Source organism: Panthera pardus, unplaced genomic scaffold (assembly GCF_024362965.1).
Source record: "Panthera pardus isolate Hobbes unplaced genomic scaffold, ASM2436296v1 HiC_scaffold_25, whole genome shotgun sequence".
NCBI lineage: Eukaryota > Metazoa > Chordata > Mammalia > Carnivora > Felidae > Panthera > Panthera pardus.
Window position 1 is genome coordinate 79,552,607 of NW_026526821.1, and position 13,183 is coordinate 79,565,789.

General features: G+C 43.1%; 1 protein-coding gene across 6 annotated transcripts in view; it reads left to right on the forward strand.

The window, feature by feature from the left end:
* B3GNT2 (UDP-GlcNAc:betaGal beta-1,3-N-acetylglucosaminyltransferase 2) overlaps window positions 1–13,032 on the forward strand; it is a 197,195-nt gene extending 184,163 nt beyond the window's left edge. For 4 of the 6 annotated variants that reach the window (XM_053890721.1, XM_019432433.2, XM_019432340.2 and 1 more), the window contains one exon: window positions 10,493–13,032. In XM_053890721.1, the coding sequence (XP_053746696.1) occupies window positions 10,502–11,695 (1,194 nt within the window). In that variant the 5' untranslated portion in view covers window positions 10,493–10,501 and the 3' untranslated portion in view covers window positions 11,696–13,032. Of the gene's footprint in view, window positions 1–4,437; window positions 4,562–9,886; window positions 9,911–10,492 lie in introns of those variants that run through there. The other 2 variants (XM_019432512.2, XM_053890720.1) reach the window with 2 other exon arrangements.
* The last annotated feature ends 151 nt before the right edge of the window (window positions 13,033–13,183 follow it).

Genomic DNA, 13,183 nt, shown 5'->3' on the forward strand with positions numbered 1-13,183 from the left:
GAACCTGCTGTTTTTCTTGTACTCCTAGGTACCTACAGGGCATGGCTTTTTCCAGCTCTGGCAACAGTGGTAGGAAGGGGAGCCTGGGCCCACCCCAGGCCACTGCTTCCCTGGCCCCTCTCATTAGCCCCATGTGTATTCATACTGGAGCCCCATGGTCATGGTCATCTAGTGAACTGGCCACCCAGTCTTTGTCCCAGGCTGCAGCCAGGAGCTGCTCCTGTCTAAACCGCTCATTGACATGCTAACCTGCCACGGAAGGGGGTCTCCCTACTTCCTTGTTCCAGCAACATCCTGGACTCCCTGTGTGTGGTGACCCCCTCTCCACCCTCGTTCTCTCTGAATGCCCACCAGCAGTCTCAAAGGTTTGTTTTTTCTCATCCTCCTGATGGGGACACCATGTGTTCCAGGCTTTGTGCCTGCACCCCAGAGGGTTGTTCCTGCTCTCCTGGTGACTAAACCATCTCTGGCCCGGGAACCTGGGAACTTTTCCGCCATCCATACCTTCTCAAATAAGCTCTGAAGCTGTCTTCCACGTTTGTCCTTTTCCTGGTACTTTTCATTTGCCAGAGACTACTCTGTGGAGTTCTGTTCCGTCCTGTAGTTACTCACTTACTATATTCCTAAACTTGTGCTTAAATTATTGTGTGGTCTCTGCCTCCTGGTTGGACCCAGACTGAAACATATCCCGTGTAACCCAACGAAGCAGAAGGATGAGTCAGAGAAGTCTCGGCGGCCCATTGAGAGCATGCCAGATAACACTGTTTGTGCAAGGATCCTGCAGCTGCCAGTGGAAGTACTTACCAAGCCATAGCCACGTCCAGCTCTTAACAAGGGCTTTCAAGACACGTGAAGCTCCACAGGAAGTGACTACCTGCACTTCAGTGTTTCTTTTCTAAAATGATTTCCTGCCTTAGGGAAGTGGGTACCCTCAAATTGTAAGTCTGTACTAAGGGCCTGCCTTCCTTTAGGGTTCACCCTGTGCCTCACCATTACGGCCTTGATGGTGGTAACAGTTCTTCCCCCACTTGCCTGCTTCCCACCAGGAAGGGGGTGTGGAGGCTCCTCTGTTTTGGGATAGGACAGAGGAAGGGTCTGCTGCAGGAGGAGGGATGGAGCCCTCACCTGGAAGCACTACTGAGTCCCGTGCATGTGCATTCCCATGCACAGGATGTGCCCGAAGCACACCCACAAGTATGTTGCCTTTGGTGGGTTTGGGGCTGACTGTGGGAGATGGGGGGCTGGGCTATAGTGTCCACCCCTGTTTACTTCTTCAGATCTTATCCTGAGCTCTCAGGTTTAATATGGGCTCACTACTTGTGAAATTCATCTCTCTCAATTCTAGAAAGATCCTTTAAATTTTTTTCTGTTGTACTTCAGTGTTTTAAAAAGAGAGATTTATATAAATACGTGTGTGTCATTTACCAGCATGCTCACACAAGATTTCCCAGTGTCCTCTCTTTGGAGGAGAGGTATATGTGTTTAATGCAGTTTCTACTCAGTGAACTTGGCCAGATGACCAAAATATCTGTCCATTCAGCAAATGCGGAATGACTTTCAGGTGCCACGTGCTGGGGGTAATGGTGGCAGAGTGTGATCATGCAATATGCCCAGGTGTAGGCCAACATGATCAGGAGAGGATGCCCTAACTCTTGGGAGGTGGGTGCTTCAGCCAGGAGGTGACACTTGAGCTAATTTGGAAGGAGTAGAAGCTCTCCAGCAAGGCCTAGCAAAAGGAAGGCACTCTGCAGATGGCAGAGAGAAGCTGAGATTTTCTGGAAGAGAAGTGTGTTTGCTGTGTTTGGATGTTAAAGCGTGGATGGTGTTGGGGTGGGGGCTGTTGGCTGGAGATGGTTTGAAGGGAAGCACAAATAGTTATGAAGTGCCCTGGCTGGGACCAGAAGGGTGTGTGAGTTGGAAAACTGGAGGACTGAGGCTGGTGTTTAGGTTGGGACATATCACTGGGTAGGTCATCGTGTAGAAAAGGGGGAGAGGCCCTGAAGCCCTGAGCTCCAGCTCTGGGAATGGAGAAGAGAGGAGTTTTTTATTTTATTTTATTTTATTGAAGTTTATTTATTTTGAGAGAGACAGGGAGAGAGAGAGAGAATCCCAAGGAGGCTCCGCACTGTCAGCGTGGAGCCTAATACAGGGCTCGAGCCCATGAACCGGAGCCGAAATCAAGAGGCGGATGCGTAACCGACTGAGCCACACAAGTGCCCCAAGGAATTTTAGAAGACCACACAGTTAAGGTTACCCTTTGAGGGAGCAGCAGCCTGTTGGTGGTGGTCTGACCACACCAGGGGAAGAACATAAGCAGGGAATGTGTGTTTGTACAGGGGGCTGAAGACTGGGTACTTGAGGAAGAGGACATATTTGGGAGCATGTTGAGAAATAAGGTGGCAGGCTATCACAGTGGCTGGTGGCAGAGCCTGAGCAGAATAGAGGAGAGGTGATGGCGGAGGTACAAGTCACATTATGGAGGTGGGTCCACAGGACTCTGCTCCTTGGTTGGATGTGCAGAGCAGGAAGGGGCAGCAGTTTGAGGTAATACACCCAGGTGCCTGTGAAGTTGATCCATTTTAAATAGGGGGCCTGAGAAGAGGGACCCCACAAAGCTTGTTAGAAGCTAATATCTGCAGTTAACTGAGTCAACTTGTGATCCTCAGTCAACCTGTGATCCTCCTTTTGGAGGTGATGTTTAAGGCAGTGCATAGACAAGTTCCTAGAGAGAGCAAATTTATGAAAGGGGCAATGAAATATGCTTAATGTTGGAGGAATCAGAATCCTTGAAGGAGAACTATGGAATGCCCATTGAGTGATAGACAACTGATGTGGTAGGTAATTTCATCCCCATTTTACAAATGAGGAAACAGAGAGGTCAAGTAACTGCCCAAGGTCACACAGCTAGTAGGTAGCATAATCAGAATTTAACTCTGGGCTGTTTGACTGCAGATGCCAGGCTGACCTTCAAAAGTGAAAATGGATCTGGGACATTTCTGCCCTCAAACATCTACCAGCCTTGTTTTATAACTACATAATCTTTTACATTGAACATCTAAAACTGTTGTCAGTTTTATAAAAAGCAGGGTCAAGATGGCCTCTGGGAGGGTTAATTCCCTGCCATCATTTGCACATTTTCTTCTTCCTCCTTTTCTGAAAGTTCTGTACATGTTTATTTGAAGAATGAACTTGGTGATTAATTTTATCTTAAATGACAAATGCCACTTGAGGAAGTCAGCCATACCAGGCTTTGGGGAACTGTAATCACTTGGGGACCAGAACATGTCCTGCCAGACACTTTCATGTATAATGTTGACTGTGGGGATGTGTAGGTGAGCACATTCATCATATGTTCTTTTCCCTTTTCATTTCAAACATGAAGTACTAATATTAATGACTGTGAACCAAATTTCCTTGAATTTAGCCAGTAGTTTGTTCTATGACTTAGAGATTAGAAAGCAAAGTCAAAGACACATGTTCTCTCTCTGTGCCAGCCTCTAGGTCCTGGGCTTCCCTGCCCCAGCCCTGGCAAGAACCCAGGTCAGGCTTCTTGTTCCTGTTAAGGAATGGGTTCTAGGTCTGGCCCAGCTCTTCTGAGCAGCTTCACTCAAACCCTTATCACCCCACTGTCTGCATGAGTGCTAGAAGCTGTTCTCTCCCCCAGAACCACTTAGCTGCAAACTGTCCCTGTCTCTGTTTATCGGAGCAGAGCCTGGAAGGGGCTGGCAAGGACTAGGCAACAGATGGGAGCAGCCTGGGAGGTAAGGATTTAGGAAAGCCATTCTCGCCAGGGTTTTGGAGGGTGGGGGAAAGCAGCAGCCAGCCAGAACCATGTGCACGTTCTCCAGAGAGTGTACGTGTTTCCCCTGCCCTCACGATATGGCAGTGGGCTTGGGCTCTTTCCCCCGTGAAGGGGTGTGTGTCTGGTTTGTGCAGGAGAGTGAGCAGGAAGCAGGGCCCCCTGGACACGAAGGCTGCTAGTTCATACTGTGGTTGAATCAAGAGCTTGAAATTCCAGCCTCCTTGCCTCAGCCTGACTGGATGGGGATGGCTGCTCATTTTATTTAATGGTTACACAAGAAGGTCCTGCCTTTCCTTTATCTTTAACCTTGGGAATACTGGGGTGAGAATGTAGGGTAGTCTCAAGCACAGGTTTTGGGTCAGGCCTGGATATGATTGCTTGCTCTAGCCCTGATTAGCTATTGGTAGCCATCTCCCTAACTTGCTTGAGTTCCTTGGTTCCGTGTGTGTGTGTGTGTGTGTGTGTGTGTGTGTGTGTGTGTGTGTGTGAGAGAGAGAGAGAGAGAGAGAGAGAGAGAGAGAGAGAGAAAAGAGAAGGAAAGAGAGAGAGAGACTGACTCTCCTTGAGTTGGAGTTCTGTGAGAATGAGTGCTCTTGGCCACAATAAAATGTTTTCTGGCCAGCACTTTGTTTCAGTGTTTCTAGGGCTTTCAGAACTGGAGGAAACCTTTTAGGATGATCCACTTCAGTGGTTCCCACTCGAGTGTCCATGAATGAAATACTGGGATTGCTTGGACTGCATACCGGGAAACAAAATGAGGTATGTGAGGTATTTTGTCCAGGACTTAGTTTATAGAGGAATCAAGGTTACTTATTTACCACCCTGCCTCCAGTATCTGACTTTGACGGATGGTAGTTTTGTAGGTTAAAGTGTATAAATGAAAAGCTTTAAAATATTTAATAACTCTTAAGGAGATTAACCACTCAAAGTAAGACTAGTGTCCATTAGTCATAACCCTGTGTGGCAGCATTCATTTGCATCATGGTTTAACCTTCAGAATCTGGAGCTGAGCTGCTTGGGTTTGAACCAGTGTGACCTTGGGCAAGTTCAGTCACCTCTCAGAGAGTATCTGCCTCATAGGATTGCTGGCGCCTGGCGGGTACCTAACTAAGTATTCAAAGAAAGCATATGTGCTCATAGAAAGCATCCTTTCTAATAGGTGACTTCAGATAAAGAGCACAGGAGATGTGCAGGTGGGCTAGGGGTGGATGTTGTGGCAGAGCCTCTGCGGAACACTGTGGGGGGTCCAGTGCAACGATATAGAGACTGGGACTGAAGCCGTGACACAAGATAGCGACGTGGGCTTCATGAATGGGAACCCAGTCTCAGGAATTTGTGTGATATGCTTCCCACCCCCATCCCAGGCAGTCTGGATGTTGTGGTAAGAGGCTATTCAAGGAGGGACATGGTGTGGCAGTGTTAAAGAATGTTAAAATAACCTATAATCCTACCGCCCCGATGAAACCAGTTTTGTTTTCATGTCGTATTTTATCTGGATTTTCACATAGTTGAAGCAGGGCCTCTGTGCTATTTTGTAATCCGTTTTCAGCTAACAAATACATTTTTCCTGTTTCTAACTTGCTTTCTAAATATTTTAATTGCAAAATAAAGAAGAAAGTTGTTTTCCGTTACACAGAACCAACTGAAGCGTTTTAGAAATTTCAAAACTGTTCAGTCCTTATTGGGGAGCACCAGGTGAAAGGCTAAGGTTGTTAGCATTTGGGATTTCTTCCTATTTCTGTTACTCATAAGAAAAATTCTGTGTTTCACAGTCAGAGTTGTATAACATCTTGCCCAGCTTTGGGGTAAGTTTTCTTACTCAAATTCTTTTTAAGCAATGTAACTTCCTGCTCAGAAAAGGACACGTATTGGTTTTATGTCTGTAATGGGAATATTTAGTCAGATATTCAGAGATCTTTTTCCCACAGATATTTTTATGGGGGTCACTGTTTTGTCCTCCTTTCCATGAACTTTGGTTTGTAGTAAGAGTCTACCAAAAGCAGAGTTCTCATGAGAGGGACTGTGCCCAGGTCACAAATGAAAGATGACTTTTAAACTTCATGGAAAACTATAGTTGAGAATCTTGGTTTTCCCATCTTTTTTTCTCAGGTTGGAAGAAAACGTCCTTTAGCAAGTAGTGGGTAAACGTTAGCCTGAGCTGCATGTTTGGGAATTTGGACAAGTAAGGCTGGCCCATTCTCAGAGGGGGGGCTGGGAGCTTCTAGGCACTCGCATTTCCTTTTCTTTGGAGAGTCTTAGTAATGATCAAATGTACCTTGGTACATTTGAGCTAACAAAAAGAGTTTTCCTGTGCTTTGGGTTTTTTTCAGTCTTGAGCCAGCCCTCGTAACCTTGCTGTTGACCAGGGTCAGATTACAAGAATGTGGCTGTGCCTTGTAGAGAAAGGAGGAGATCCAAAGAGCCCTGGATTGGAAACCGAAAAACTGTATCCTCTCACCCTTGTTACTTAACTCTTATATAATATTTGGGCAGCTCAGTTAACCCTCTCTGAGCCTCCATTTTTCTCACTGTTAAGGTGCTGTCCTTTCAGCTTCCCTTAGGGGTGCAAATGGGAAATGGGCAGGAAAATGCCCTTCAGCCTGGAATCCTTGAGCAGATGTAAATAAAGTGAGGATGGTGTCCCTTTGAGAGCCGTAAAGCTCTGTCTTGCCCGAGGTGGTGGGAAGTCCTGTCTGGGTCTTGGTCATGGAAATAAAAGCCTGAATTGCAGTGGATGAAGTTGGGTGGCAAGCCTGATGTATTCCTCCAAATATTCCCGAAAGAAGAATGGGTGCTTTTCGTGATAGAAACTTCAGAGCATCACTTCAGACAGTTATGGCTGGACTCCAGATAGCCATAACCCTGCCCCATAACCTGGATGTACAACCAGCTCATGCAGCTCATTTATCTGGGATCGTCTCCCATCTTATTCACTCTGAATCTTTCCCTAGGAAAATTAACTTAGAGGTTCACAACCTGCTATGTAAAGTACTGTGCTTTCCTTTTTTCCTCTTTAAACTGACTTCTTTTACTCTAGAAATTTCAGAAGTAGTCTACTGATATCCATATTCCTTTTCTGAGTTGAAAATGCCTGAGTTGAAAATGTAGTTCTGAGTTCTGAGTTGAAAATGTAGTTAGCTGCCCCATAGTGTGTGCTGTTTTTTCTTGAGTACCTTCGAAATCTTTGTCCTCATTGTAGTCTTTCTCCATTCACCCTCATACTTTTCCTTATTGCCCTTCCTTCAAGCTATTTACATGAAGTGCCCAGGATGTAGAGATCAGAGATACTGGGTCAAATGCTACTGTAGCTGTAGGAGAGTTATCCCAATTTAGAGAAAATTGCTTGTTTTTGAAAACTATTTTGTTTCAATTTAGAAGCCAAAAAAAAAAAAAAAAGGCAAAACAAAAACAACCCTTAAAATTATGATTTATTTTCTAAAAAGATGGCAATTTCTTTAACTGTATGAGGTACCCATGCAAGTATATTCTAAGTGTCCATTTGAGTTCTCTTGTCCTTGCAAGTAAGGCCCAGAGTAAAGGGGTTTAGGTTGCCAAAGATGTATTGGACTGAGACCTTCAGTTTGATCATTAGGTTTGCCCAAAAGCTCATTTTAAAGGAGCTAACTTGAGGAGGGTGTGGACTCTAGACCTGGGTATGGGTGTTTGAATTATTCAGGTTGTGTGTGCCTTGGGGCCCTTTAAAACTGGAATTAAGGAGTAAGGAATGTCTTGTGGTTTTTTACTACCTTATCTGGAGGAAGTTTATTTAACAAGGCCCTTTCTTGGTAGCTCAGTGGTGGGGTTCTGGAGGGGTAGGCAGTGGTTCAGAAGGGAGGGGAGATTTGAAGTGGGATGGGGGCTGCTTATTGGGTGAGTTGGCACCCACATAACTTGGGCATCTGCCATGTGTTCTAGATGTGCAAAAGCTTTAGAAGTATGGGGTAGGGGCCATTGTGTGTGTGTGTGTTTTAATATACTTTATTTTTTTTTGAGAGGGGGGTACAGAAGGAGAGAGAGAGAGAGAGAGAGAGAGAGAGAGAGGAAGAGAATCTTAAGTAGGCTCAATGCTCATTGGAGACCCCAATGCGGGGCTTGATCTCACAAACCTGGGATCATGACCTGAGCCCAAATTAAGAGTTGGACACTCGACCTACTGAGCCACTCAGGTGCCCCCTGTTGTTTTTCTTAAACACCTTTTACTTCTTTGTCTATAATCAAAGCTGTTGAGCAGTGGTAAACAGAAGCAATTGGCATATGTGCTGCTGAAGCGAGCACATAAACAAAAGCAATTAGATGAGGACCTACTAAACAGATTTTAAAAGACACAAAAGAACTTGTGAATTCCAACCCATCTCATCTGGGCTGTCCAGCATGTGATAGCTTCACAGCATTCTCAGCATGACAAATACTTTTACCTTGGGACTATCTGTTAGAACCCAGTAAACTTAAATATCTTCTTATATTAAAAAAAAAAATAGGGGTGCCTGGGTGGCTCAGTTAACTGTCTGCCTTTGGCTCAAGTCATGATCTCGCGTGGTCTGTGAGTTCCAGCCCCGCGTCGAGCTCTGTGCTGACAGCTCAGAGCCTGGAGCCTGCTTCAAATTTTATGTCTCCCTCTCTCTCTGCCCCTCCCCTGCTCATGCTCTCACTTGCTCTCTCTCTCAAAAATAAACATTAAAAATTAAAAAAAAATAATAAACACTATTCTTTGAAATAGGCACCCAGCTTTGTTTGTAGAGGTCAGAGGAGACTGACTAACTACCCTTTGATTTGGTGGCCTTGGAACCTGGTTGCCTTGGCTGGGATTCCAGCTCTGTCTGTAACAGTTACTTCTTTAAATCTGTTTCCTCAGATATAAAATGGGAATAAAGGTAACCACACCTACTTCATAGATTCACTATATCAAGTAAGGTATTACACAGTGCCTGGGACACAGTACTTCTTAGGAATTCTTTTCTAAGGATAGATTCTCAGTGATAGAATTAACCTGGTAAGAACATTCCTTGCAGTGTATTACCATTCCTATTTTTTTGGGTTGTCAAGTTTATGCTTCTTGTATAAGTCATCCATCGCAGTAGTGCTCGAACTCTGGAGTTACATCCCTGGCAAATAAACTATTTTATTGCTCTTTCTTCTGTTGCCCACAGCCTGAAATCTATTCTTGGCCTTTGATATTTCACAAAAATGTCATTTTCATTTCCCTTTTTCGTTTTGCTATGAACAGCAGAGATCTTAAGTATGCAATTTGAGTTTTGACAAATGTGTACATCCATGAAACCCTCATCCAGGCCAAGATATACATACTACATTTCTGTTCTCTGGAAAGTTCCTTCCTGCCTCATTCCAGTCAAAACCTCTATCTCTATCATTTTCAGGTTTTTAGATCCTAGGTTAATCTTGCCTTCTTGAACCTAACATATATGGAATTTGAGGTCTTCTTTAAAAAAACAAAAACAAAACAAAAAAAACCCCTAACATTTCTTTGTTTATTTTAAGTAATCTCTGCACCAAACATGGGGCTCAAACTCACGACCCCAAGATCAAGAGTAGCATGCTCTACTGACTGAGCCAGCCAAGTGCCCCTGTGGTCTGTCTTTCATGCACAGTGTACTATTTTAGCTAGTAGTAGTTTTATTGCTGGGGGTTATTCCATTGTATGAAATACTACAATTTGACAGTCCGTTCTTCTGTTGGGGTATTTGGGTTGTCCTCAGTTTTTGGCCAGTAGGATAAAGCCAATATGAGTCTTGTCATTTTGTTTCTCTTAATAATCAGTCTCGGGGCGCCTAGGTGGCTCAGTCGGTTAAGCGGCCGACTTCAGCTCAGGTCATGATCTCGCGGTCCGTGAGGGCTGTGAGTTCGAGCCCCGCATTGGGCTCTGTGCTGACAGCTCAGAGCCTGGAGCTTGTTTCAGATTCTGTGTCTCCCTCTCTCTGACCCTCCCCTGTTCATGCTCTGTCTCTCTCTGTCTCAAAAATAAATAAATGTTTAAAAAAAAAAAAAAATAAGTCTCATCCAACTCCTAGCCCTGCAACCCTGGCCAAGCATCTTAATCTCTCTGCCTTGGTTTCCTCATCTATAAAAGTGTGGATTGAGAAACAATTCAGGGTTGGTATTACCATTTTCTAAAAAATGAAATAAAATAGAAAAAAATCTGTGAATTACACGGAAACTCACACATTGTAACACACATGAATACAGTTCTGTGTGTGAACTGGGTCACAATATAAAATGTATTCGTTATGAATTGTGAGTGAATCAGTTTGCAACACACTGGTTTGTATGTGTGTCCTTGTAAGCAAGGCAGTTGAACACCTGTGGGGTTACTTAGTAAATGTATATCTTTGCCTTCAGGTGTCTAAAACAGCCACTCTATTAACAGTCACTTATGTACTGCTTGCTGTGGGCCAGCTACTGTTTCGAAAGCTTTTCATAAGCAACCATTCTATGAAGTGAGTTATTTCCCCCATTTTATAGATGGAGAAACTGAGACATCAGTTATACAACGTGCCCACAGTCACAGAGCTAGAATAGTAGGGCCATGATTTGAACCTAGGCAGTATGAGCCTCGAATCTGTGTTCCAAACCACTATTCCAAAGAAGATAAAGACAAAGAGGCAAGTGACATATGTCAGCAAATGCAAATTAATAAGTACCTAATTAATACAATGCTCCTCCTTTTTATTCCAGATATGAGAAATGAGTGTTGGACGTCGAAGAATAAAATTGTTGGGTATCCTGATGATGGTTAATGTCTTCATTTATTTGATTGTGGAAGTCTCCAAAAGCAGCAGCCAAGAAAAAAATGGAAAGGGGGAAGTAATAATACCCAAAGAAAAGTTCTGGAAGATATCTGACCCCCCTGTGGCATATTGGAATAGAGAACAAGAAAAGCTGAACAGGCGGTACAATCCCATTTTGAATATGTTGGCCAACCAGACGGGGGAAGTATACGGGTTTTCCAACATAAGCCATCTAAATTTTTGTGAACCTGACCTGAGGGTCATGTCAGTCGTTTCAGGTTTCAGCAATTTGCCAGACAGATTTAAAGACTTTCTACTGTATCTGAGATGTCGAAATTATTCACTACTTATAGATCAACCGGATAAATGTGCAAAGAAACCCTTCTTGTTACTGGCTATAAAGTCCCTCATTCCACATTTTGCTAGAAGGCAAGCAATTCGGGAATCTTGGGGCAGAGAAACCAACATGGGGAACCAAACTGTAGTGCGAGTCTTCTTACTGGGTCAGACCCCACCAGAGGACAACCACCCGGACCTGTCAGATATGTTGAAATTCGAGAGTGAGAAGCACCAAGACATTCTTATGTGGAACTACAGAGACACTTTCTTCAACTTGTCCCTGAAAGAAGTGCTCTTTCTCAGGTGGGTGAGCACTTCCTGCCCAAATGCTGAGTTCGTTTTCAAGGGCGATGACGATGTTTTTGTGAACACGCATCACATCCTGAATTACTTGAATAGCTTATCCAAGAACAAAGCCAAAGATTTGTTTATAGGTGACGTGATCCACAATGCTGGACCTCATCGGGATAAGAAACTGAAGTACTACATCCCAGAAGTTGTTTACACTGGTGTCTATCCGCCTTATGCAGGGGGAGGTGGATTCCTCTACTCTGGCCACCTGGCCCTGAGGCTGTACAGTATAACCGACCGGGTCCTTCTCTACCCCATTGATGATGTTTATACTGGAATGTGCCTTCAGAAACTCGGCCTCGTTCCAGAGAAACACAAAGGTTTCAAGACATTTGATATAGAAGAGAAAAACAAGAATAACATTTGTTCCTATGTAGATTTGATGTTAGTACATAGTAGAAAACCTCAAGAGATGATTGATATCTGGTCTCGGTTGCAAGATGCTCATTTAAATTGCTGAAATATATACAAACTAAGTTTTGCATAGAAAGACATATCTTGAATAGTTCCCATGTTGTGTTCTTTCACATTAGGGTTAATACCTATGTTAAACCATCAAAACTGCCTTCATTAGTAGTATCCATTTGAGGGCCTCTATACCCTCTGGTGTGGTACTTTCTGAAGAGGGAAAGCAGAAGATTGTTAACTTTTCACAGAGGATATGCTGGGAAAATTGGTTCCAGTCCTTCCTATGGCTAGTGGCCATTGTTTTCTAATTTGCCTTCCTTCTTAGCTGAAATCATTTATGTTTCTGGAATTTCCGGGTTTAGGTTATTTATGTTTTGCCCTCGTATGAGAGTATGCTTACTTTCCATTATAATGACTGAATTATCTGCAATTTAGGTGTTTATGGACATGCTGGCTACAAAGACCTTGTTATACATGATTCAGTGGTTTTTGTTAAATGCAATTCCATTTATTTTCATGAAATTTGGATGAATTTTTAAAATCGTCTACAAAAATTAACTTCTGTCAAAATTTCCTGCCACCCCCACAGTATTTTCTTGTTTTAGTAGGTCAGTTAATTTTGCAAAATGAGAATCACTGTGTGACATTTATCCGGTTTACCTTGTTACATGGTCTTATGACCATACTAAGGAGAAAGCTTAACTGTCCTGATATTTGGTTTGCTGGGTGGTACCGTGATAATTCTCTAATTTTAGTATTTGAACATCATGAGTATGATTCCATAATGGCCATCAAAAGATTGAATTGACCCTGGCAGCCATATTGTGCTTAGGAATTTTCGATGTGGACCAGGAAGGCATTTGTAATTTCTGAACTTCAAGTGGAAAGATTGAAATTGCAGACCTTCTCGTGAACGGATTGTCAGTTTAAAACTCCGGGATTCTATTCTTGCCATATTTTCACATGTCACGTATACAAAATTATTCTGAGTAGTGACTGCTTCCCTGTCTCAGTGTAGAAGTGCCTGTGTTTTTATTTATTGTTCAGATCAAAGACCAAAACATTTTCTTAAATATATTTTGTGTAATATTTTATTTGTATACAGTGTTGTTGATGAAATATTTAACTACAGCATGATATTTTAAGTGTTAAGGTGTAACATATGTTAAATAAAGCTAACTGTTACTTTTGAATTTTAAAATTTGGCTTTTTTGGGGGGAGGGGTCTGTGAACTACTAGAGTTAATAAAATTCTGCCAAACTGTTGCTTACATATACTATCTTGTAACATGCTTTCTTGAAATATTTTTGTGTTTATAGAAATGATGCTTCTTACCAGATGTGATACTGGGGATTGTAAGATGATGGAAATAAAGTCACTGTATTTTTACTTGTCTTGTGTCATGTGTAATAATCTATGATCTCTTCTGTTTCCTGTATTTGATTACATTTTCCCAAAAGAGACCATTTTTTTTTCCACCCAGAAACTGTTAATAGCAATATTGACCTATAAGTTTTTCTCTGTCTCAAGGGGTCCTCTG